This window comes from Hippopotamus amphibius, chromosome 9, assembly GCF_030028045.1.
Source record: "Hippopotamus amphibius kiboko isolate mHipAmp2 chromosome 9, mHipAmp2.hap2, whole genome shotgun sequence".
Taxonomy (NCBI): Eukaryota; Metazoa; Chordata; class Mammalia; order Artiodactyla; family Hippopotamidae; genus Hippopotamus; species Hippopotamus amphibius.
The window spans coordinates 134,295,862-134,320,967 of NC_080194.1; the positions used below are offsets into that span (position 1 = coordinate 134,295,862).

General features: G+C 47.7%; 2 protein-coding genes across 10 annotated transcripts in view; one reads left to right on the top strand and one right to left on the bottom strand.

Annotated features, from left to right (window-relative positions):
• Positions 1 to 25,106, top strand: part of NDE1 (nudE neurodevelopment protein 1) — a 42,788-nt gene that overhangs the window by 5,511 nt on the left and 12,171 nt on the right. For 2 of the 6 annotated variants that reach the window (XM_057750401.1, XM_057750402.1), the window contains exons 2-9: positions 1,592 to 1,717; positions 2,753 to 2,906; positions 7,628 to 7,776; positions 15,679 to 15,815; positions 16,984 to 17,163; positions 18,412 to 18,503; positions 19,543 to 19,694; positions 24,322 to 24,464. In XM_057750401.1, the coding sequence (XP_057606384.1) occupies positions 1,635 to 1,717; positions 2,753 to 2,906; positions 7,628 to 7,776; positions 15,679 to 15,815; positions 16,984 to 17,163; positions 18,412 to 18,503; positions 19,543 to 19,694; positions 24,322 to 24,442 (1,068 nt within the window). In that variant the 5' untranslated portion in view covers positions 1,592 to 1,634 and the 3' untranslated portion in view covers positions 24,443 to 24,464. Of the gene's footprint in view, positions 1 to 1,591; positions 1,718 to 2,752; positions 2,907 to 7,627; positions 7,777 to 15,678; positions 15,816 to 16,983; positions 17,164 to 18,411; positions 18,504 to 19,542; positions 19,695 to 20,516; positions 21,924 to 23,607; positions 24,280 to 24,321; positions 24,465 to 25,106 lie in introns of those variants that run through there. The other 4 variants (XM_057750407.1, XM_057750404.1, XM_057750403.1 and 1 more) reach the window with 4 other exon arrangements.
• Positions 22,644 to 25,106, bottom strand: part of MYH11 (myosin heavy chain 11) — a 103,103-nt gene continuing 100,640 nt past the window's right edge. For 2 of the 4 annotated variants that reach the window (XM_057750398.1, XM_057750397.1), the window contains one exon: positions 22,644 to 23,378. In XM_057750398.1, the coding sequence (XP_057606381.1) occupies positions 23,219 to 23,378 (160 nt within the window). In that variant the 3' untranslated portion in view covers positions 22,644 to 23,218. The remainder of the gene's footprint in view (positions 23,379 to 25,106) is intronic. The other 2 variants (XM_057750400.1, XM_057750399.1) reach the window with 1 other exon arrangement.

A 25,106-nucleotide genomic window follows, 5' to 3' on the forward strand; every position in this document is an offset into this window, starting at 1 on the left:
TTAGCCGGATACACAGCTTGTTAGTTATGTCCTGCAGGGGGAGGGGTTGTGTTCATTCTTTTGTCCCCAGAGACAGAACCATGAGCTAGCTTAAGGGGAAGAAGGGACTTTGGAGAGACCTCATGTGGATTCCTAATGCCCTTTTGTTACCGAAAGCTCGGCCTTTCTGTACACCGGTGCCGGTGCCGCATCCATTCCTGGAGACAGAGTTTGGGGTGAAGTAGAAAAGCATGGCTTTATTGCTTTGCCAGGCAAAGGGAGACACACCGGGCTTCTGCCTCGAAAATCGTCTCCTCTAGGGCGGTCTTCTAGTCTCCTGATCTTCACGAGCTGCTCTGGTCCCTTTAATCTCGCCTCAGGTGGTTTCGTGGCTGCTCCTCCCTTGATGAGCAGCTGTTGAAATCCACCCTTTGGAACTCAGGGGAGGTCATGGAGGCTGGAGTCTTGCCTACAAGAAATGGGGACAAAAGGAGGCCTCCGTGCCCAGGCCCCACTCAGCTTCAGTGCCTGGGAGCCCCACGGGGCCCCAACTCTGTTTCACTTTTGACAAGCTCAGAGTCGTAAATAAACTGAGAAAATAAGCTGTCACGTTGAGAGGCTCTTCTCAGCCTGGAGTCCAGACACTGATAACTGTTACTAGAAATCTGTTCCCCAGCCTCTGCTCCAGATGGCTCAGAATCCTGAGCCCAGGCCCCTATCACCACTCCCCTCTGGCTACTGTCTAATTTGTCTCCTTTTTTTCCTCACACCCAGTTCTCCAAAATCCTGACTGCTTCCTCTTCCTCACCTTCCAGTGACTCCCCCACCCCGTTTATCCCTCCTCCCTGTGTTGAAACCACTCTTGCGCACATCACCCATGACCGACATTTCGCCAAGTGGGTGGATATTTTCCAGGCCTTATCTTACCAGCTTCTCTGTTGCACCTTGGATACTGTGGAACAATCCTTTTTTTCCCCTTGAAACTGTCGACTCTCAGGACAGCTCTCTCTTCTGGTTCTCATCTCTCTCACTTATTTCTCCTGTGTCTCCTTCGATGACCGTTCTTTCTTTGCCCAGCTTTCAAACACTGGCACTCCTCAGAGTTCCATAACTAGTCCTCAGTTGATTCTCCCATGGTTTCATCACAAGAAAAAGGGAAGAACCAGCTACAAACTCATGACTCTTAAATTTGTACTGTCAGCCTGGACTTCACCCCAAGTTTCAGATGCAGTGTTGCATCTCGATGTGTCACAGGCATGTCCGAGTAAAACCGTGTTAAGCTGGGTTCACGTTCCCTCACCCTAAAGACTTTCCTTCCGTTTTTCTCCATCTCTGGTGGTGGGGATGGTGGTGGTTGCCTAAGATAGAACCCCTAAGATGTCCTCCTCTCCCCTCCCCCTAAATGTAATAAATCGACAAATCCTGGTAGATTTATCTATCCACGGAATGTAACATCCAGGTGGACTGTATTTTGTCTGGGTTTAGTTTTAGTTTGGGGGCAATGTTTTTTGCCAAATTTAATCCAACATGAAGTTCAGGAATTTTTTCCTCCCATTAAAGATCAAACTGTTTAACCAGATGTGGGTAATAATTTTAAAACTTTCTCTCCTAGACATCATGCGACAAGAAGAGTGATCTCTTCCCCGGTTTTCACAATGGAGGACTCGGGAAAGACTTTCAGCTCCGAGGAGGAAGAAACTAACTATTGGAAAGACTTGGCCATGACCTACAAGCAGAGGTCAGTTCTCCCAAGTTCACCTTGCTTTTTCTTCGCATAGTGATGACAGCAACCACTTATTGTAGGCCTACTATGTGCCAAGCACTGTGAAGGGCTTAATATACCTCATCTCAGTTAAGTCTGTACACTGTCCCATGGAGAAACCATTCTCACCCCATTTTACAAATGGGAGACTGAGCCTCAGTGAAAGCAGGTAACTTGCCCAAGGACACACAGCCAGGGGGAGAATTTGAACCCCAAAGCCTAGGGTCCTAAGCAAACGGCTGTGCTACTTCCCAGCGTATTTTTTGGCAGGGTTTTATCAGCCTGAATGCTGTATCCGGTCTGCCCTTCATGTGTGAGGAAAGACCTTCTCCCTGTGCCTAGCAAAATGGGTTGTTGCAGATTTTTAACTTTGAAACCAGTGTTTCAGAGCCCATATCTGGGGGAGGGTGTGTGTGTGCTTGCGTGTGTGTGTGTGTGTGTGTGTGTGTGTCTGTGTGTGTGTCTGTGTGTGTAACATTGTTTCTTTTTATCTGTCACCGGCTTCTTGTAATCTACACAGGGAGGTCTTATTCTGGCTCCTCTAATTTCTTTCTTCTTAGTTTGATTTAAAGAGAGTTCAGGCTTGGTGTTTAAAAAAAAAGATATCCCTTGACTTTTAAGGATTGAGAAGCTAGAATTGGGCGTTTGGGATATGGGGCAGGGACCCAGGATAGTGGTGTGATAAGTGAGCACTTGTATTATGTCCAGTGTCTACTTGTAAATAAATCTGCAGAGAATACACAAGCCAAAGTGTATTTACTGCATGCTGGGCTCCAAAAAATACACGTGCAGTGAATGACTGGAGAGTGAATTGGTTAAGAAAGGTCACACCTGGAGGCTGGGAGGCCCAGGCTCTGTTTCTGACTTGTTTGACCTCGATATAAGTCACCTCATCTTCTCATCTGTATAATGAGGACAGTGACAGTTTCTGTCTCAAAAGGCCATCAAATAACCACTCAGCAGCTCGTAAGCGCTCAGTGAATGATCAGCTGACATCTGGGAATTCCGTAGGGCAGAGAACACGCAAGAGGAACTCCGAGAATTCCAGGAGGGAAGCCGAGAATATGAAGCTGAATTGGAGACGCAGCTGCAGCAAATTGAAACCAGGAACAGGGACCTGCTGTCAGAAAACAGCCGCCTCCGCCTGGAACTGGAGACCGTCAAGGTGAGGGGGCGAGAGGAGACGCACGTTCGCACGTGTGGATGGGCGTCCGGCATCTGTACCTGGAGAAGGGAGCCGCACGGGGCTCCGGCCCCGGGCTCACTCCCAACCCCCGGCCTGCTGGGCACGTGTGGCACTTGAACTCTCAGAGGCTCTGTGAGAGGCAGGTCTCACGCTGTTCCCCAGCCGTTCTTGGCTGTTGCTGACAATCCCACAAGGCCCGTGGAAGGTAGACCTTTCTAGAGTGTGGAGTGTCACCGGAATTGCTGGTGGTTCTAAGGGTCAGGGTTATTCTGTCCAGAACGGTAGCCCCTAGCTTAAATGTGTCTACTCACATTTAAGGTAATTAAAATAAGATAAATACAAATTTAATTCCTTACTCATACTGGCCCCAGTTCAGGGGCTCAGTAGCTGCAAGTCTCTAGGGGGTGTCCGTGTGGGACAGAGAGGCTGTAGAATGTTTCCTTCCTTGTGGAAAGTTCTGTAGGACAGAGCTGGTCCCTCCTCCTGGGTGCTGTTGATATTCGAAGCCACGTGATGCTCTGTTGTAGGGGCTGAGTTTTACATTGTGGGGTATGTAACAGTGTCCCTGGTCTCCACCCTCTAAATGCCAGTAGCTTCCCTCCCCCAGGCTGTGACAACTCAGAATATCTGCAGACATTGCCAAGTATCTGGAGAACCACGGCTCTGCAGGGTGCAGACTGCCTTTTGGATACTGTAGGGTTTAGCAGACGATCACGAAGTGTACCACTGTGCCCTGCAGGCAGCTCTCAGCCCTCACAGCCAGGCAGGGTCATCTGGCCCGCTTCATAAACAGCAGACAGGCCTAGACCCACCCCGCCCTGAGGTTCCCATTCTTAGGAGGTCTCGGTGGGGCCCCAGCATGTTTGCATGTCTTGTTGGTTTTTTTTTTTTTTTCTTTCTTTTTTTTTTCAAACAAAACTCCTTATAGATATATATATATTTTTTTTAATAAATTTATTTATTTACTTATTTATTATCGGCTGTATTGGGTCTTCGTTGCTGCACACGGGCTTTCTCTAGTTGCGGCGAGCAGGGGCTACTCTTTGTTGTGGTGCATGGGCTTTTCATCGCGGTGGCCTCTCTTGTTGTAGAGCACGGGCTCTAGGCACGTGGGCTTCAGTAGTTGTGGCACGTGGGCTCAATAGTTGTAGCTTATGGGCTCTAGAGCACAGGCTCAGTAGTTGTGGCGCTCGGGCTTAGTTGCTCTGCAGAATGTGGTATCTTCCTGGGGCAGGGATCGAACCCATGTCCCCTGCATTGGCAGGCGGATTCTTACCCACTGTGCCACCTGAGAAGTCCCAAAACTCCTCATATATATTTTGATGAGCTACTGGGGGAAAGAGCCAAGGCCCTGCACTATGAACCCAGGGCTAGGTGTGATGCACAGTGAAAAGAGATGTGCACCTTGCCCTCTGGAAGCTTCGTGGGGAGGACAAGCCTAACAGCCAGAAGCACTTAGCAAAAAGATGCTCAGTTATGTGGTACTGACCATGAGATCCTTCTGAAAGAGATATGCATGGGTTGGAGACGGGTTGGAGACAGCGTCATGGAGGAGCTGGGAGGGACTTGAGCTGGTGTTTGAAGAGGGGTGTGTGTGTGTGTGTGTGTGTGTGTGTGTGTGTGTGTGTGTGTGTGTGTGTCTAGCCAGCAGCTTGATGTAGAAGGGTTTGATGAAGTGTTGATATGCACCTGCCACAGACATGGGCAAGAATGAATGTCAAGTGGACCTTGGGAATCTGGCTTTACTAGCACACGGGAGAAAGTGGGGCCAACAGCTGGACTGGGGATTGGGGGGGGGGGTAGCAGAGGAAGGACCCCACAGACCTTGAAAGCTGAGCAGTGGACTGTACACTTTTATGGCGTAGGCCACAGAGCCCAAGCTGGCCATCCACAGGTCAGTCTGGCCCACAGACGTTGTTTGCGTAAACCTTTCACTCAGCATTTCATCGTGAAAGTTTTCAAGTACACAGTAGGGCTGAAGGAATTTTCCAGTGAACACCTGCATCCACCCCCTAGGCTCCACCAATGACCTTTGTCACACTTTGTTATCCATCCATCCATCCACCCATCCTCCCAGTGCATTTCAGAGTGAATCACTGACATCTATACCCTTCCCTGTAAATACTGCAGCAGGCTGTTAGCTAGAGGTGAGGGTTTGCTTACAGTTTATTCTTTTGATAGTAAAATTTAGATCTTTAGTTTTGGTGTGTGTTTTTTTTTTAATACATTTAATATTGACATTCAGAGTTGTGAGGCTTCTTGTAAAAACCTGGATTTCCGACTTCCTTCGGTGGATCTGGTCACCCAGGTGGCCTTCTTCCACACCAGCACAAAGCTGAGCTGTGGTTGCTTAGACAGAGCAAGCCTCCTCCAGTTTGCCCTGTCCCCACCTCTGTCCTCCCTGCCCCGTCTCTGCCAGCAGGGGCTGAGTGTCATTTTGTTAACAGCCTGGCCCCTGCCCTCGGCCCTGGGGAATCTTTACAGCTCTTACACTGAAGGGGGCTTGGGGAGGAACCACCTTTCGGAGAGGGTAGGAGGACCTCCACACAGGCCGACTAAATATCATGCAATTGCTAAGTAATTAACCGCTTCCAGACTGAGCCCTTGAACCAGGCAGAAGACCTCTTTGTTACAGCCACATGAGACGCAGGGTGTAGAGCAGGCGAGGAAACAGAACCACCTTGGAGTGAAGAACTGCCCCCAGCATGCATTTCTGTGACCTAAGAGAAAAGTCTTCAGCTGAGTCGGACTCCTTGACAACTGGCTTATTCATCGCAAGTTGAATAAAAAAGCTTGTAAGGGATCAAACAGAGCGTCTATTGATGCCTCCATCAGCTGACAGTTTATTACAATTAGCCCCAAGTGAAAGCGAAGAGCTTTTCGTGTCCCCAAGTTCAAAGGACATCATTTGAATCTTTGTGCTGGTGGACCAGCCCGTTAACCGCATCCTCTCAGAACCTGCACTGGAATATAGGTTAATGGCCTGGGATCCTGTACCTTCCTGTTTTATTTGGGGAGTCGCCCAAATCAAGGGTGAGAGGCGGTCAGAGCCGCGCCTGGGCCTGGTCTGCCCCTGCGTGTCTGAGCGGAGACGCTTCCTGTGCTCACAGCCAGGAAGCAGAGTCTCAGAGGGGACCGAGCAGCGTGAGGGTGTGACACCCCCTCCCTGTCCTCGCCCTGTAGCTCATCTGCCTGTTCCGTAGACCGTCTTTTACCAGGGCTCTGGCCACGCCTCTCTGGCCTGGGCACCGTGACATCACTCTCCCCAGTGCCTCCACACTGTTTCGAGCAACCGCTTTGTTTCCTCGTCGGACTCAAGAAGAGCCGTTGGCCTGTTTTCTAACTTTCTAATTAGACTTGAGTCTTTCCTGTGGGAAGTGAGTGTTTTCTTTGATGTCTGTAGATGAAGGAAAGGTGGTAAGGGTGTTTGATGACGGAAAGTAATTTGAAAGAGGAGCCAGAGCAGGAGTGAGTGTGAGTGTGTGAGTGTGTGTGTGAGAGTGTGTGTGTGAGTGTGTGTGTGTGTGTATGTATGCACACGCGTGTGATCAATTCCTGTGTGACCTGGATGGACGTAGTCAAGGGCAGTTTAGCGTAGTTGTTCTAAGAGCATGAGCCCAGGTGGCCTGGTTGGATCTTGGTGCAGTCATTTGTTTCCGGTTGGCTTTGGACTGATGAGGTTTCCACGTAACTGAGGCAGCAGAAGTGGCGTCCTGAGCGCAGAGGCTGGCGCGCAGTAGGCCTGCGGGAAACGTTAGCTGCCGTAACCAGGCTGTAGCAGATTTTGAGACGTCATCCGGGCTGTTGCTTGCCTTGGAAAGCACCGGCCACATCACACTAAGCTTCTCATGGTGAAAACAACAGTTTTGTTTTTCTATTTCTTCCCTTCCTTCGTTCCTTTCTTCCTCCCCCTTCCCTCCTCTCCCTTCCTTCTTCCCCCAGAGGCCCAAAAGTTCCATCTGACTCCCCCATGCTGCAGGGTGGGCTGGGTCACAAAGTCAGAACAGTTGTCAAACTGGGTCCACACTGTCCTGCTCTGACGGTGAGGCACAGGCAGCGATGTTGTCGTGATTCCTGCTGTTCTCTCTGTAATCCAGGGACGTCGCGTGAAGTGCGTCGGTACCGCCCCTGTGGATCAGGCCTGGAGAGGTTTACGAGGCTTTCTGTGGCTGTGGACACCTTGAGCAAAATAATTGCTTGGAAGATTGTTGGGGGCTTCTTGACCCCAGAGGCTGTGGGGACCAGTGTGGAGGGGCAGGGTACAAGATGCTCAGGAAGCACTCGGGACTTGACAGCCTGATGGCATCCTGTTCCCACCGCCCCCCTCCCCCCCCCCCCGACTTGCTTAAGAGTCCATGTCTGCAGACAGAAGGTTCTCCTGACTGAGCTTAGGCTTGTCCCCTGGCCGTGGTGGAGGCTGCGAGAGGAAGTCTGGTGCCTCCTGAGTGAGTGTGTTGGGAAGGCTGGTCCCAGAATGACCCTAGAATAAGGGAGAGAGAAATCCCCTAAAGAGACCGGGGTACTGGCGGGCTGTGCAGAGGGGAAGGAACAGACGCGCGGTGGCTAGGGACCATACGCTGCAGTGGGAGAGCGTGTGTGCGGGGAGTAACCTTCGGTGTCCTGAGGAGACCACAGGGAAGGGAGATAAACGTCCTCGTTGGGAGTCACATCATTCACTCAGTGTTGATTCTGTCCTTCAGGAGAAGTTTGAAACGCAGCATTCTGAAGGCTACCGGCAGATCTCAGCCTTAGAGGACGACCTCGCCCAGACAAAAGCCATTAAAGATCAGCTGCAGAAATACATCAGAGAGCTGGAGCAAGCCAATGACGACCTGGAAAGAGCCAAACGGTACGTCAGGAAGGAGAAAAGAGATTCGGGAGCCTTTTGTCTCTGGGTACCAGGCACTGTGTCAAGGGTAGAGAGCTCAGCAGTGAGCAGAGCCAGTGCCCTGTGGGTCCTACAGCGTCACAGGAAATGGACAACAGGCAGAAAGTGCTGCAAGTCCAGGGTGCTGGGGGGCATGTGATTGGATGTGTTAATTTGTCCATTGCGGGGAGGATGTCAGGCAAGGCTTCCCAAAGGAAATGCCATTTAGGCTGAGAGCGAGGGATGCCTAGGTGTTATCCAGGGGCAGAGTGGGGTGAGAACGTTCCAGGCAGAAGGACAAGCATGTGCTAAATAAATAAGCCCTAAGGTAAGAAGACAGTAATTCTTAAACTGATGTTCTATAGTTCAGCAGGATACTAACAAAAATAAATAAGTTATTGAAAAACTATTCTGAGCTAGGCACTTTTTTTTTAAGAAAACTTTTTTTTAAAAAAATTAGCAATATGCACAGATCTTAAGAAGTGTGCAGTTCCATCAGTTTGGACAAATGTTCACACACCGCACATTGCTGTTGAGATGCAGACCCTTGGCGTTGCACCCACAGCTCCTTGCATTATTTTTAGTGGTTGCTTTAGGGACCACAATACACAGGCTCAACTTTTCAGTCTGCTTAGTTAATAATTCACCAAATGCAATGGCCTTACAACCTCAGAGTTTCACTTACCATCCTCAAACTTTCTGCTGTGGTTGTAATGCAAGAAAGTAAGAGAGTGAGAAGATAGCCTTTTACATTTACCCACAGGTTTACATTTCTGGTTCATTCCTTCTTGAAGTTTCCCTCTGGTTATCATTTCCCTTCAGCTTGAAGAACTTCCCTTAGGATTTCCTGTGGTGCGGGTCTGCTGATGGTGAATTCTCCTCGCTTCAGTTTATCCAAAAATGTCTTTCTTTTGCCTTCATTCTTAAAGGATATTTCCACTGGATATAGAATTCCAGGTTGACAGTTTTTGAGTTTTGTTTTTTTTCCTTCTTTCAGCACATTAAAGATGCTCTGCTGTCCTTTGGTCTCCTTGCTGGAGGTCAGAAGTTAGTGGTCATTCAAATAGTCACTCCCCTGTATATAACGTGGTGGTTTTCTCTGGCTGCTCTCAGAGTTTCTCTATTTTTGGTTTTCAGCAGTTTGGCTATGATGTACCTAGATTTTGTATGTATTTTTCCTGGTAGGGGTTTGTGGGGCCTTTTTGGTCTCTAAATTTGTCTTTTGCCAAATTTAACTTTGGTCATTATTTCCTGAAAGATTTTTGCTGCCCCGTTCTCTCTCTCCTTCCTTCTGGGACACCAACTGCTCATAAGTTGGTCCTTTTGATATTGTCACCCAGGTCCCTGAGGCTCTGTTCATATCTTTTCCTAATTTTCTTTCTCTTGGTTCCTCAAATTAGACCGTTTCTATTGATCTGGTTTCAAGTTCACTGATTCCTTCTTCCCTCCTCCAGTCTGCTGTTAAGTCAGTTCCAATAATGTTTTATTTTAGATATTTTATTTTAAGATCTAGAATTTCCTATTCTACTGAGATTTCTTTCTTTACATCCTTGAGCATAGTTATACTAGCTTTCTTTAAGATCTTTTTCTGCTAATTTTAACATCTGGATTATCTCAGATTTAATTTCCAGTGATTGCCTTTTCTCTTGAGTTTGGGTCACATTTTCTAGCTTTTCACGTATCTAGTAATTTTGGATCCTATTCTGGACATTATGAATGATGTATTGCAGAAGCTATGGTTCTGTTATGTTTTTAATTTGTTTGATTTTTAAATAGGCTGAACTCACACTCCAAACTCTGTCTCCCCTTGATGGGTAGTAGCTGAAATCTGTGTGATTCTTTTAACTAGGCTGCTTCAAGTCTGCCATGCACATGCATGGTTCAGGGGTCAGCCAGAGATGAGGGAAGAGTTTATATGGAGAATTTGGGACTCCTCTAAAGTGGTGGATTTTTATCACTGGAGCTATAGACACAGAGTGCAGAATTCAGCCACTGCTGTTCCTTCTTCCAGGTGTTGGCTCCCTTGTCTGTTGATTTTGTGGTATCATTTTCCATACAAATATTTTTCATTTTTAGGTCATCAATTATGTCTCCTTCTATAGCTTCTGGGTTTCCAGACTTCGCTAGGGACATCTCCTTGTCTTTGATTATGCATGTATTAATTTTTTTTCAAGTTTTTTTTTATTAATTGTTTTAACTTATACTTTTAATCTACCTGAAATTTACTTTTGTAGCTCGTATAAGGTATGTGTCCCATTTTATTTTCATTAGGTAGATAGCCACTTGTGCCAGTACTGTGTGTTAAACACTCCATCTTTTTTCCACTGAATTCAACACATTTCTGTCGTATGTTAACCTGTCATACAGCTGTCCCTTGGTATTCATGGGGGATTGGTTTCAGGACCCTTGAGAATACCAAAATTTGTGGATGCTCAAATCCCTTATATGAAATGTTGTAGTATTTGTATGTCACCTATGTGCATCCTCCCATATACTTTTTTTTTTTGGCTGCGTTGGGTCTTTGTTGCCACACGTGGGCTTTCTCTAGTTGTGGCGAGCGAGGGCTACTCTTCGTTGCAGTGCGCAGGCTTCTCATTGTGGTGGCTTCTCTTGTTGCAGAGTGTGGGCTCTAGGTGTGTGTGCTTCAGTAGTTGCAGCATGTGAGCTTAGTAGTTGTGGCATGCAGGCCCTAGAGCGCAAGGACTTCAGTAGTTGTGTCGAGTGTGTTCAGTACTTGTGGTGCACGGGCTTAGTTGCTCCACGGCGTGTGGGATCTTCCCAGACCAGGGATCGAACCCGTGTCCCCTGCACTGGCAGGCGGATTCTTAGCCACTGCACCACCAAGGAAGTCCCCTCCCACACACTTTAAATCATGTCTAGATGAATTATAATACCTAATACAATCTAAAAACTATATAAATAGTTGCCAGTGAGTGGCAAATTCAAGTTTTGCTCTTTTGGAGCTTTCTGGATTTTTTTTTTTTTCCTGAATAATTTTGATTTGCAGTTGGTTGAATCCAAGGATGTGCAACCCACAGATGTGGAGGACTGACTGTATATTCTGGAATCTAATTCAGGATTCTTCTCTCTTTTGGTCCAGTGCTCAATTTGTGAATTGCTACCAATACCATAATGACTTGGCTACTGTAGCTTTATAGTATTTTCTGATTTTTGGCAAGCCACTGGCTTACGGTCCTTTCTACCCATATATCATTGATGAAAGCAAGTCACACAGCCAAGCCATGTCAAGGGTTGGCAAAGTACATTCCACCCGCAGTGAGGCTGAAGCAAGGGTGAGGCTGCAGGAGGATGAAGAATTGGGACCAGCAGTGCAGTCTGTCACAAAGTGAGAGTACACTCACGTGATTCAAAAATAACATGCAAAGGGTAGAGTTTTAAAATGCAGATGGCCGCAAATAAAATTAGAAATTTGAATTATTCCCCCACCCCACCCCCCTTTTTTTCCCACAAAAGAACATTCTGTACACACTATTAAACATCTTGTTTTGTCACATCATGGATCTTGGAGGCCTTTCTGTAGTAGGACACAGAGGATTCTTTGTTGGTGGTGGTGGTTTTGTTTCCCAAGTGCATAGTATTTTATTGCATGGTTGGCATTGTATGATGCATAATCATTTACTTATCCATCCTCTGTGGATGTACGTTTGCTGCATTTCCATCCTTTTGCAGTGAGAAGCGTTGCTGCAGTGAGTGACATACATTGCTTGCACAGATGTGTATCTGTAGAATAAATTCCCAGAAGTGGAATTCCTGGGTCAAAGGATATATGCATATGTGTTTTGATAGTTCTTGCCCAATTGTTCTCTACATTTGTAGCAGTTTACATTCCCAGCACCTATCTAAGTCAGTCTCTGTTTTCCAAATAGTTTCACTAATAGCATTTTTCAAACTTTGGATTTCTGCCAGTCCAATAGGTGACAAATAGGTACATTTCTGAGTTATGAGTGACCTTGAGTTCCTTTTCATATATTAAATAACTGTTTAATTTGTTTTTCTGTGAACTCTGTTTATCTTTGCCTATTTTCAAATTGGGTTGCTGGTGGTTTTTTCTCATCAGTTTCTAGGAGACATTTATGTATTTGTTTATATGAATCGAAAGTGTTAGGAGTTTGTCATTTGTCTTCCATCTTTGTCTATTGCATCTGTTACTGTTGAAAGTTATTTGGGTTTCTATGTAGGCAAATTTATCTGCAGTCCAAGGTATATAAAGCAATTAGCCTATGTTTTCTTCTAGTATTGTTATGTTTTCTTTCTTTCTCTCTCTCTCCTGAAGATGCATTGGATTCACATTTTAGCCAAATGCTGAATAGTTGATTGTTAAAATCAGATGTGGTAGAGACCCAGATCATCATTATACAATGCGTAAAGTTCTGGAATACTGAAGTTTTATCAGAAAGAGAAAAACAAATATTGTATATTAACACATATATGTGGAGTATAGAAAAATGGTACAAATCAACCGGTTTGCAAGGCAGAAATAGGGACACAGATGTAGAGAACAAACATATGAACACCAAGTGGGGAAAGCGGGGAGGGTTGCGGGGGGAATGAATTGGGAGACTGGGATACCAAATTGTACACTCTAAATAGATGCAGTTTATTGTAAAAAATAAACAAATAAAAAGCTAAAAAAAACAAAAAACCAAAAAAAAAACCTTTAAAACCTTACAATTTACAATTTTATTTAAAATTTTAATACTTACATGTGAGAAATTTGGCAGTCTACTGCAAGAACGATAATGTCTCAGCAGCATCAGCTATTTGCTTATTTTGGTCCCTCTAACTGTACGTCTGTAAAAGTAAATGACTCACTTTTTAAAAAATTAATTAATTAATTAATTAATTTTTGGCTGTGTTGGGTCTTTGTTGCTGCACGCAGGCTTTCTCTAGTTGCAGCAAGCGGGGGCTACTCTTTGTTGTGGTGCAGTAGCTTCTCTTGTTGCAGAGCACGGGCTCTAGGCACATGGGCTTCAGTAATTGTCGCGCACGGGCTTAGTTGCTCCGTGGCATGTGGGATGCGCCCAGCCCAGGGATGGAATCTGTGTCCCCTGCATTAGCAGGTGGGGTCTCAACCACTGCGCCACCAGGGAAGTCCCTGTACTCATTTTCTTTATCCATTTACCTGTGAATGGACACTTAAGTTGCTTCTACCTGTTGGTTCTTGTGACTAATGCTACAGTGAACAAGGGTATACAGATGCCTCTTTGAGGTCCTGCTTTCAGTTTTTGTGGATTCGTACCCAGAAGTGGGATTGCTGGATCATACAGTAACTGTATTTTTATTTTTTACAGAACCTCCATACAGTTTTTCATAATGACCACACCATTTTACATTCCTACTACATCCTCACCAACATTTGTTAGTTTCTGTTCTTTTGATTGAGGCCATTCTGATAGGTGTGAGATGATACATGACTTTTTTTAAAATAAATTTATTTATTTATTTTTATTGGCTGTGTTGGGTCTTCACTGCTGCGTGTGGGCTTTCTCTAGTTGCGGCGAGCAGGGGCTACTCTTCATTGTGGTGCACAGGCTCCTTATTGCAGTGGCTTCTCTTGTGGCGCCCGGGCTTAGTTGCTGTGCGGCATGTGGGATCTTCCTGGACCAGGGATCGATCTGTGTCCCCTTGTATTGGCAGGTGGATTCTCAACCACTGCACCACCAGGGAAGTCCAAGTTTTTTCCTTCTGATAAGAACTCTTAGGATTTATTCTCTTAACACCTTTCATAGATAACATACAGCAGTGTTAATTACAATTATCACGTTGTACATTGCATCCCTGGTACTTATCTTTTAGCCAGAAGTTTGTACCTTTTGACCATCTTCATCCAGTTCCCCTTCCTCCCACCCCCTGCATCTGTAACCACAAATCTGATCTCTTTTATTTTATGAGTTTGTTTGTTTCGAAGTATAATTGACCTACTGTGTTAGTTCCCTGTTATTATTACAATATAGTGATTCAATATTTCTATACTTTCAAAATGATCACAGTAAGTCTACTTTAAGATGTCACCATACAAAGACATCACATAGTTACTGACTGTATTCCCCACACTGTATATTTCATACCTGTGACTCGTTTATTTTGCTCCTGGAAGTCCGTACCTCTTCATCTCCCTCACCTGTTTCTCTCCTCTCCCTAACCTCCTCCCCTCTGGCGACTGCCTGTTTATTCTCTGTGTCTGTAATGCTGTGTCTGTGTTGCTGTGTGTGCTCATCTGTTTTGTTTTTTATATTCCACGTGTAAGTGAAATAGACGGTATTGTCTGACTTATCTCACTTAGCATAATAGCCTCTGGGGCCCGTCCATGTTGTTGCAGGTGGCGACGTCTCATTCGTTTTCACAGCGGACTGTCCTCTCCTGACCACTCTTGTTTCATTACCACATGTTTCAAATCAATTCCCCTGTGCCTCCCAATGAAAACCTGTTCCTGTTTTTATTAGGATCGTGTTAAACTAATTAGGTAACTTATGAAGCATTGATTTCTTTATAATTTGGTGTCTTCCTCCTCATAAATATCATAGGTCTGCATTTTCACAAGCCTCTGTGCCCTACAGTAAAGTCTTACGTGTTTGCTGTTACATGAATTCCTGGCTATTGTATCTCTTCTGCTGTTGTTTGACACGCCAGCCTTAGGGTCATTTTTATTTTTATTTATTTTTATTTTTTTTTTATTTTTTTGGCACACGGGCTTAGTTGCTCCGCGGCATGTGGGATCTTCCTGGAGCTGGGATCGAACCTGTGACCTCTGCATTGGCAGGCAGATTCTTAACCACTGCGCCACCTAGGAAGCCCCTTAGGGTCATTTTAACTGACTTCGGTCTCGTACTCTTAAATATCATCCCTTTGCTGTTTGTAATCAGGCACTTTTGGTAACTTTATCTTCTTCATCTCTGAAGACCCTTTGAGGTAGGAAGTAATGTGGCTCAGTCTGGACAGAATAGAAAGTGCTAAATAAATGAATGAAATGGTCCTCACTTTGCTGTTGGAGGCCCAGAGAGGTTAAGTTACCCAGGAACACTTAGCGAGTCTTACATGTTAGAGCCTGGTATTAACTCACGGGTTCCACCCCAAACGAACGCTTCTCATCACCGTGAGATACAGTTAAGGGGATGTTAAAGGTCTTCTGGAGACAAACACGGGATCAGTGAGAAAAATTCCTGACATTTATTGAGCACCTACGTGGGAAACATCTGTTGTGTGCTTTGTGTGTTCCTCTACTGCCTCCTCGCCATGCAGAAGTCCTGTCACCACCCCTGCTTTGCATATGAGGAAACTGAGGCCCAGAGAAGCTGTCTTGTCCAGACAGACTTAAACAGACTTCCTTATCGCAGCACTTATCAGTGCCTTTAACACGGCATTCCAGTGACTGTCTACATTGTGCAAAAGAAGTAGTTGTGAGGGCAGCTGGGCTGGGGCTGGGCGTTTCGAACGTTGTAAGATAACTGAGGGATTAAGATGGCCTCCCCTCCCCGTTTAAATGCATGTTACTACATTGCGTGTGCACTTTAGTGGGATGTTCTAAATGCTGATTGCATCGTGAGTGTCCAAGACAAGATGGAACGTGCTGCTCTTGGCATCTGACTGGGGCCTGTCTATGGTCCTAATTAGGTCCTGGCTTGTTGCTGAGTGCTGTATGGACATGATCTCATTTAACCCCCAGGACAGCCTTGTGCACCTCGTGCGTGGAGAGGTTCCCATGATGCAGATGAAGAACGCAGTCCTAGAAGGTTGGGGGCCTGCTCAGGTCTGTGGGATTAGGATGTGCCAGAGCTGGGACTCGCTCCGCCGTGTGTGACCCTTCCCATCTCCCGGGTCCGTAGGCGTCTGCTGTCGTGGGCAGCTTTGCTTTCTCTTACCCAGGGCCACAATCATGTCCCTGGAGGACTTTGAACAGCGCTTGAATCAAGCCATTGAAAGAAATGCCTTCCTGGAGAGCGAACTGGATGAGAAGGAGAATCTCCTAGAATCTGTTCAGCGACTAAAGGATGAAGCCAGAGGTCAGGAGGCCTTGCCTTTGCTCTGTGTGTTTCACCAGCAGTGTGCCCTCTCCCGGCCTGGGGGTGTCCTGTCCCATAATCGCCCAGCATTACCTGTGCTGGAAATCACACCCTGCTGAGCATACGGGCTGTCTGGTCCAAGGGCGGGGACCCACCAGGCAGGCTGAGCCTTGGTCCTCACCCCGTGCTAAGAACTGTCAGACGTGCAACCCTGTAAAGACCCGTTGTGGGTATTTAACCGCATCACCAGCTTTACGCGCAGCAGGGGCACAGGTTTTTGGTGGGGTGGGGGGGGGATGCCCCTTGATGGACTTGCTAGCCAGCCCATTACTTTTGTGACTTGATACATGTGGCTTGGAACTCTGGAATCTCATCAGCGTTTGCTCTTTGGAGGCAGCACTTCCAGAGGTAGAGCTTTCTCACTCTAAGACATTAGCAAGGCATGCAGGTTGGGGCCATAAGAGATTTTCTTTAAGTTCCGATGAATTGTTTATGACATTTGTTTGGTTTCTAACGTGTAGCCAGTAGAAGGGGGATTAAAAAGAAAAGTCAAGTTTACATGGTAGTTGTTCCTAAGTGTCCATCCGTAATGAAGCGTTTAAATAAATTACATAGATTTATTTTATGTGATTAACAAATGTTAAACAATTGTTCAAATAAACACGGTTTAGATATAAATGCAGTCATAGAAAGCTTGTTAGGACATACCATTGAAGGGGGGGAACACATAGTTCATGTATATTTCTATTTATGTTTAATAAAATTTATTCATATTATATGCTTAACATACAAACCATATGTGTGAAAATGCAGAGAAAAAGGACTGAGAAGACCTCCCTTGTGTTACAGTGATTGTGAGTGAGGAGGGGCACAGAAGGGTGGCTGGGAAAGCACATTTTCACTTAGTGTTCTGTATACCTCACATTAGAATTCTCTGGAAATAGTAAAAGCATTAGTGTATCACTGCCGTAATTTGAAAAAAAAATTTAAACCTTTTTGTTTTTAATCAAAAGAAGCACCGTGTAGTTTTGCGAGCCTGCCGGGCAGGGTCTCCACCTGGCGTTTTTCACTCTGACAGTTCTGCTTGCCAACCTGTGTCTCCTGTTGACCCTGCCCCTGCCCCGTCACCCAAAGCAAGGACTTAATCTGAATCCTTTTCCCGGCCCAGATTTGCGGCAGGAATTGGCTGTGCAACAAAAACAGGAGAAACCCAGGACCCCCATGCCCAGCTCGGTGGAAGCTGAAAGGACAGACACAGCGGTGCAGGCCACTGGCTCTGTGCCGTCCACCCCCATAGCTCATCGAGGACCCGGCTCTAGCTTAAACACGCCTGGGACGTTCCGACGCGGTAAGGGGCGTGGGAATTGGGAGGGTTCTCTTGGCTTCGCAAAGCTGTCCTGGGTGAGAGAGAAGCAGGACCAGGCTGTAGAGTAGGGAGCAGACTGGGGGGCTCACGGGGGCAGACCATCGCAGTAGGTGGGAGGAGCCTCGAGGGTGTGAGCCGATAGGGAATAGTGGAGTCTGCGGCAGACTGGAGAGCAGAGGCCTCATCCGGAGAGGCAGCTGCCACTCTGCTTCCACCACGAGCAGTGTGGGCCCAGGAGACTCTCCACTCTTCACCAGAAGCCAGAGATCCTCTTGCTGAATGTGAAATGTGCCAAATTAAAAATTTCAGTAACCAAATAAAATGCTTAAAAGCATTTTGTGGGTCCAGCAATACAGCATCTAGAACTGGACCCAGCATGACCTGTGATGTGCAGTAAAAGCCTAGAAATTTGAGTTCTCGCCCAGCCCCTCTGCTGACTGACTAGCTGTGAGGCTCTGACTGAGCCACTCAATAGCAGATAATAATAGGTCATTATGAAGCACTCAAGATGTGCCGGTCCCTCTGCTTACCGTGCTTTGTATGTACACATGACCTCACTGGATTCGCGCCACGGCCCGAGAGGCGAGTACTGCAAGTGCTGTCCCCATTCGATGGGTGAGGAGACTGAGGGCCTGAGTTAAGGAGCCAGCCTGACGTCATGCAGCCGGCGAAAGGCAGGCTGACTCCCGGGCTTACACCATCACATGCTGCCTGTCCCGCGGCTTGTGCCCAGGAGGAAGAGAGTGTGAGGTTTTCAGAATCCCAGGCTAGACCACACTTTAATAAGCACATGACTCTGCTGGGCCTTAGATGCAGCAAGTCTAGGCAGGGCCTGAGATCCTGCGTTTTTAACAAGTGCCCTGGTGCTTCTGGTCTTGCTTTGAAGAGACAGGAGGCTATGGGGAGTAGAACCCTCACCAGTGGGGCTTGTTCAGATGTTCACGTTAATTGTACAGAATTCCTAGACGTTTCAGAGGGCTTGTTCTGATTTTGTTTAAAACGAATACCAGGGAAAGATAAACTTTAAGTATAGTCATTATAAGGCTGCGAGAAGTTGGTCATCAGATACTCTCGTTATGTTAGGCAGCAAACTATAGACCGAAACAGGGCAGTGCTAGGATCAGAGGGGAGACAGGCTTCCTTGCCCACCCCTGGGTTTTGCATTGAGTCGTTAGTGCACAGACTTTTGCCTGGGTGTTGTGTCACATGTGCTTCCTTTTGCACACTCAGGTCTGGACGACTCCACCGGGGGGACCCCCCTCACGCCGGCGGCCCGGATATCAGCCCTCAACATCGTGGGAGACCTGCTGCGGAAAGTGGGGGTAAGACGGCACCACCCCAGGGTCCACGTGGCATCTTCTCTCTTCAGGGGGCTTGAGGGGTGACCTTACCGGTTGCTTCTCGTCCGGCAGAGGCTTCATAAGGTGCAGGCGTCGCCCTGGCTCTCACGGCCCTTAGAATCGCTGTGCTCCTGTGGGTGTTGTTTCTGATAAACACCCAGGCTCTGACCCTGAGGCACCCTTTGACCCCTGGGTATAGCTTTCTTTCCCTGTACCATTTTCCCTGGCAATTTGGGAAATCTGGAGGGTAGCTATGATGTTTTGTTTGAATTTGGAAAAACTGAGAAACACTTGAAAACTGCCTTCCCTTTTTTTAATTTCTCATGGAGGTAAAGAGAAAATCTTGAAAGGCTAGGGCAGAGAACCTGACTTTACAGGTTTTATGTTAATTACAGGAAAGGAGTCTTTTGTGCTTAAGAAATCATGCAGGTGTTCTCTGTAGTTATTTCTCTTGTTTTTAAAAAATGATTGAGGGAAAGCCACATAATTTAAATCCTGCCGGTCTGTCATTGACCAGAATGTATGTATTCAGAGTTAATGGAAGCTTGCAACTTGTTTCCTGTGTTTTTCCTTTTGGCTTTCGGTTTTCTGGTTTGCTGTTATATAAACAGGTTTTTGAGAGTTAGAGAAGCCCAGGGCGATCTCAGTGCCCATTTTGTTTCCAGAGTGTCTGTTTGCAGCGAGGCAAGTCCTTATTCAGACCTCCTGCCACTTGGTGCATGTTTAACAAGATAAGGGAGAGAGTGGATGATTGCAAAAGTTAATTTCGTATTTCTTGGAGGCAGACTTGGATCATAGGTAGGGTTATGGACTTTTCAGGAAGCTCCTAATACCTTAGACCACTGGTTCTACGAGTTGAACTTAAAATGAATTTGGGGATGGGGTGGGGCATGCTTTGGGATTCTAACACACAACCCAGTCTGAGAACCACTGTCTTAAGCTGTTATTATGCGTATGGGCTCTGGTGAGAGGAGAGAGTCCTTGTCTTCACCTTGAGAGATGAAAGCATATTTCTCTCCAGGCTCTGGAGTCCAAACTTGCTTCCTGCCGGAACTTCGTGTATGATCAGTCCCCAAACCGAGCCAGTGGCCCAGCCTCAGTACGGGGGAGCAAGAACAGGGATGGCGGTGACAGATGGCCGGGCAGCACCAGCATGCCTCTGGGCGACAAAGGGTCAGTACCTTCTGTGCCTCCTCAGTGTCGGGAGAACCCATCCACTCCAGCCGGGAGCCTCTGACCCCTGACCAGTGGCCACTTTTAGAAGTCCAGGGTTACGTCTGTGTGCCTTATCCTCTACCCCATCCCTTGGCAGAGCTAGGTGGTGTCTGCTGGTCTGGGCAGGTGGCCAAGGGGAGGGTCATTGTCACGATGTGACTCTGCAGCCTGAGCCCCTGGTCGTGCTGTGCTAGTGTGCTTTGTATAAATCACTTGTTTGGGACTCAAGCTTCAAACGCTGCTCTGCTTCCCCCAGAAGAGGTGTTTGTGTTTTTTTTTTTTTAACCTTTAGAACCTTCAGGAAACTAAATCAGCCAGACTAGATTCCTGAAGCCAGTCACCTGATTCGAAAACACAACTCTGACCTCTAACAGCTTCATTTATTTTCTTGCCTGAAGAAAATTAGGTCCGCTTCCAGATCTAGAATTTTGTAAGATGTGTCACCACCTCACTGGACCCCAGGCCACGTAAATTGGGGGGGTCAGTGGCAGACAGAGGACGGGAAATGAAGAATCGGTTTCCCCAGCGTGCACGTAACTTCCGGACCGTTAGCCGTGGGTGTTATTTGGAGGGTCTTCTGCCACTAGGCTTTTCGTGTGGCCTTGGGGACGTGAGCCCTAGATAGCAGTGTCCTTTTCTTCATTTCACAGGAGAGAAAATTGAGACCCAGGGAGACACTGCTCCCGACCTTGACATTCACTCTTAGAACTCTGTGGGCCCCGTGCTAGCCAGTCTGTAACAGCTGTAATGCCTGCCTAATTTGGTTTGCTCTGTCTGAAGGTTGGGAAAACGCCTGGAATTTGGGAAGCCGCCTTCCAATGCTTGCTCGCCATCGCTGCCGTCAGCCCAGGGCGTAGTCAAGATGATGCTTTAGGAAATCCACGGAAGAAGGCCCCAGCGTCTGTGCGGGAGTTGTTACCCTCCTTCCCTCTTTAAACTAGGTTTTGGGCTCTTTTAAGTTAGTTTGAGAAATACAAGCAAGCGGTGGCACTAGCCCGTGACTGAGGCTATCGCCTGTGGCCCCGGGCGGTCGTCCCCAGGAAGTGCTGTCTCACAACCCCCGGCCTCCTTGTGGGTGTGTTGCCAGTGGACCGGGGCAAACCGGACCCTCTGGAAAGGGCGACGGGGGCGCTGAGGCCACCCCATCATTTTCAGCTCACCCGAGTCCTGTCGGGTCTTGAGAGGTGTTTTTCATGCCCGGGGACACCTGCAAAGCGAGGTCTGAGCCCATCTCAGGCTCACTCCGGCCCCCACTTAGCTGGAGCGTCTTCAAGAACAAAATCTCCAGTGCTGTGTGGCACAGCAGGGATCAGTACACTGAAACCACGGCTCGGGGCGAAGAGCAGGATAGGCATGTACCTTTTCTTTAAACTGTGGTGTGCTGAACCTCTGAGACTTTTTAACCTGCCTCTCACTGAGGCTTTTAGAGGCGTGCTTGAGTTTCAGAGTAAATTTTGTGGGGACCAGGTCAGTGGAAAATCTGTTTCCTCTTTAGCCCAATCCTGACTAAGTTGTCCTGAGCCCCCCTATGCTGGCCTGGGGGTGACCTCTGCTTCAGGACCCTGAGGGTCTCAGGTGTGATGGCCTTGGGTAATACAGCCCCTACGAACAGGACTTCATTCAAAGCCTTGATGAAATAATTGGGGGGACCTTCCGATAAGATTAAACCACCAGGACTGTCATGGGGAGCATCCTTACTAAAGAAGAAATGAGCCCAGGATTTCCACAGAGACAGTGTGGGGCTCATCCCTGCTGCTTGGGAATGGCCGTCTCACACTCCGGACGCGAGTGTAAAGAACGTGTGAATTCAGGCGCATGTGTGCAGCTTACTGGCCTTCTCTTAATAAGTTATGTTTCCAAAAGAACAGCAAGAATATCCCCGAGTTGAAAGCAGAACTTTTCAAGTGCTACTGAAATTCAGCAGAGAACTAAACTCATGTGTCCACTTCACTACCCTAGCAACATTCTAACCTGTATCGGTAAAAGATGTACCTTTATTTTTTTAAAAGAACAATAAAATCAAGAGAAACTGATTTTCACCTAGTTTGTGGAGGTCAGTAAATGCTGCTGCCTTTGTTTGTGCTTCTGTGTTTGTTCATCTGGTGGTGAAAAACTTTTGTTTTTTTAACCAAGTGACTAAATATGAGAAACCTACTTTTTATTTATTTTTTTAAACCTACTTTTTAAAAATTTCCTTTCGAGTCAGCTTCTTAGACACGCATGTGTCCTGTTCAGGGTGTGTGAGCATTTGGTCTTTCTGTGTGTCCTTGGTTTCCGTCATTCCCTGCTCTTCAGCCTGTTTGGTCCCGCGGAGTCGTGTCTGGAATCGTCTGTGCTGAATGGAAGCTTGGCCAGGCACCTGTCTAGAAGACACCGGCTGAGGAAGGCAAGGGCCCAGGCCCGTTTTTTATGGCCCTCGTGCCAAGAACGGTTATTACACTTTTAAAGGGTGGTTTAGTTTAAAGAAGAAAGACAAAAATGTGACAGAGACCATATTGGAGCCTAATTCCCGGGCCTTTATAGAAAAAGTGTGTCAACCCCTGCCAGGTGAAGTCTTAGGTTTTAACTCAAACATTCAAGGAACTTGTATTCTTCGCCTGAAATATGCACTGTTTTGATTGATGAAGACGTCCTTGCCGCCGCGGTCCTGCTCTCTGGGCCTCCAGCCGCCCACCCCCTGCGTGTAGGAGCCCGCAGCTCAGACCCACTCTGCATCTCTGCTCTTCTCTTGGCCACTTGTGAGGTCTCGGGCAGTTCATCTCACCGCCCTAGGCCTCAGTTTCCCCATTTAATGCAATAATAACCCTGACTTCATAGGGTCGTCGTGAAGACTAAACGAGGCCACTCCCCCCCACCCATCCCCGTCGTTTTTCTCTAGAGAACAACTCAATAGAAAAGCCAACTCCGTTCTAGTGATTTATAACCTTTTATTAGTGAGGGTGTCCTTAAGTACAGTCGGGGTGCCTATAAAACAGTGTGACATTCCTGCTCTTGGCCGTTTGAGCGGCGTCTCCTTTTTAATTCACGTGACTACAGAAGGCACTTGGTCTCGGTGAACTGTGTGCATCTGATGTGCAGGAACCGGAAGGAAGAGGAATTCTCAGGCCAGGACCTACCAGGACGCTGGAAGGGTCCACGGGGCAGGAAGGGCTGGGGATGGGGGCGGCGGCACCCGTCGTGGTGACTTACTCCCCGTTTCATGTAAACTAAGTTGCCGGTGATTAGTTACCGTGGATATATTTTTCTAAAAATTCAAAATCTCTGCACCGCTCTCGGCAGAGGGAGTGGGTGTGTTTGTGTCTCCTGTTGGGTCTTCTCCTTTGGTACATGGTTCCAAACTGAAGCCGACGCCCTGAACGCAGGATGGTGTTGTTTGTATTCATCGTGAGGGGTGCCTGTGATGTTCGGAGCTGGAAAATGGATTTAGACGGTGCTAAGCGGAGTTCGCTGGGTTTGGTTCTGTCCCGTTTTGAGCGTGTGGGTCATTCACTGGCTTTGGTTCCGTTGAAGTCCGCATCGCGAGCGTCCACTTCCTCCTCAGAACCATCCGCGTTTTCAATAACTCTGCGTCCTCCAGACCTTCTTGAGGGAACGAAAGAGGTCTCGTTCCCTCGAACGAAAGAGGTCTCGTTCCCTCCTCGCCTGTGGGTGTTAAGAAAACACACGTTTCTTTAGGACAGAAATCTCCCTTGAGCTTGGAAGAGATTTTCAGACGGGGCAAAAAAGAAACACAAACAAACTCAAAACAAATGAGACGCCAGAATTCAGGTGGAAGTGAACACATCCTGCCCCGTCTGGAGGTGTGGGTGCATTTTATCAGCTGGAACGGGGGCAAAGGGGGTTTTTCAGAGCAGGTCTGTCTGCTTTGCAGAATGTCTGCCTTGGTCATTTGCTGACCCACAGGATTCTGGTCGGCTGTGGACGTCTATTTAGAAAAGAAGGAACAAAGGCAAGTGGGGGTGACCCCCCCATGGGTTTATTCCTACCCTGTGGGGCAGGGATGAGGGGGACCTGTTGTGTCTGCACCTCCTCTTTCTCAGAAGAAAAAGGGGTGAGGGATTTAGGTTTCGCATTGGAGGAAGGTGGGAATGACTACCCAGGGCAGAGAGGGCAGCGGGTCCCTGCGTGGATGCCAGGGTGCTGTCCTGCTTTTATGCAGCAGAATTCTTGGGCTGGGTTCCTCCAGGGCGGGATCTCATCTGTTTTGGGCTCACATAGCAGGCACCGTGCAAGGCACAGAACAGGTGCTCAATAAACATTTGTCAGAAAAACATTAAACATGTTAATCCAAGGTGCATTTTTGCCGCAGCTGATGGGACACTCCTTTCTCTCTGTCCTTCCCACTCCCATCTCGTCTCCTCTGTCCTGCCGGGTGCCCTGTTCCCACCAGGGCCTGCCCTGGTCACCTGAAGGGAGGCTTTGTGTAGGACAGGGCAGGCAGGAGGAGGAAAAGTCAGACCCGCCTGCACGTAACCTCCAGTGGCTGGAAGGAACGTTCGCCTTCTTTTCAGCCACCACAACAGATAATGTTGTGTGTTAGGCTCTGGCCGTCTGACCCTGTTTGATGGGTCTTCGCTCATTTTAGGATGTCTAAGAAGAAAACAGACTTTTTGCAACAAAAACGACGACCCACGTCGCCACACAAAGGCTGGACAGGAAAGCCGCGAGGGCGAGCCCATCCCAGTGAGCCCAGCCTGATTCTTTAGTCAAAGGGGGCAACTCCAACAGGTAAGACAGGAGGCATAAGCGAGGCCCAGAGAGTCCTGATCGCTGACGAGGGGCTTCCCAGCACGAGCCTTTTGGGGTCCAAGGTTGGGAGGAACCTGGGCTGGTAAAACCCACTGGGTACGGCAGATGTTACTTCCCAAGGGGCAGCGATCAGGAATAAATACTTAAAGTTGTAGCTACTGCCAACTAGAGACTTGGGTCAGCCTCAGTCCCATCAGAGGGAAGCTTATAGGCCTCCAGCTCCTTTGGAACGAACTTTCTTTCAGTCTCTAGAGGTGACCTTGGAAAGTCTCTAACTTCTTTCACACTGTGTTCTCCAAGACTCGGGACAGAGTCATCCCGGCCTGCAGGGCTCCGCAGCTGTCCATACAGTTCTCTCCTCCTCTAACCCTCCAGGTTCAAAACTGAAGGCATGGCCTGGGGCTGGGAAACAGTGCCTCACCTACCCTTCCTCTCCAGCCACTCCCTTTGCCTCTCGGAAGAGTCTGCATTTGCTAACTAGAGGAGTTGAATTCATCAGGCGCCCTTGGGTCCTGGAAGCCCTCTACCCACCCCCCCCCACCCCCCCCCCGCCGTGTGGGCATCAGTCCTGAAGCCAGTCTGTTCCAGTTCAGGAGCCTTTCTTGAAGGAACTGGCTTCAA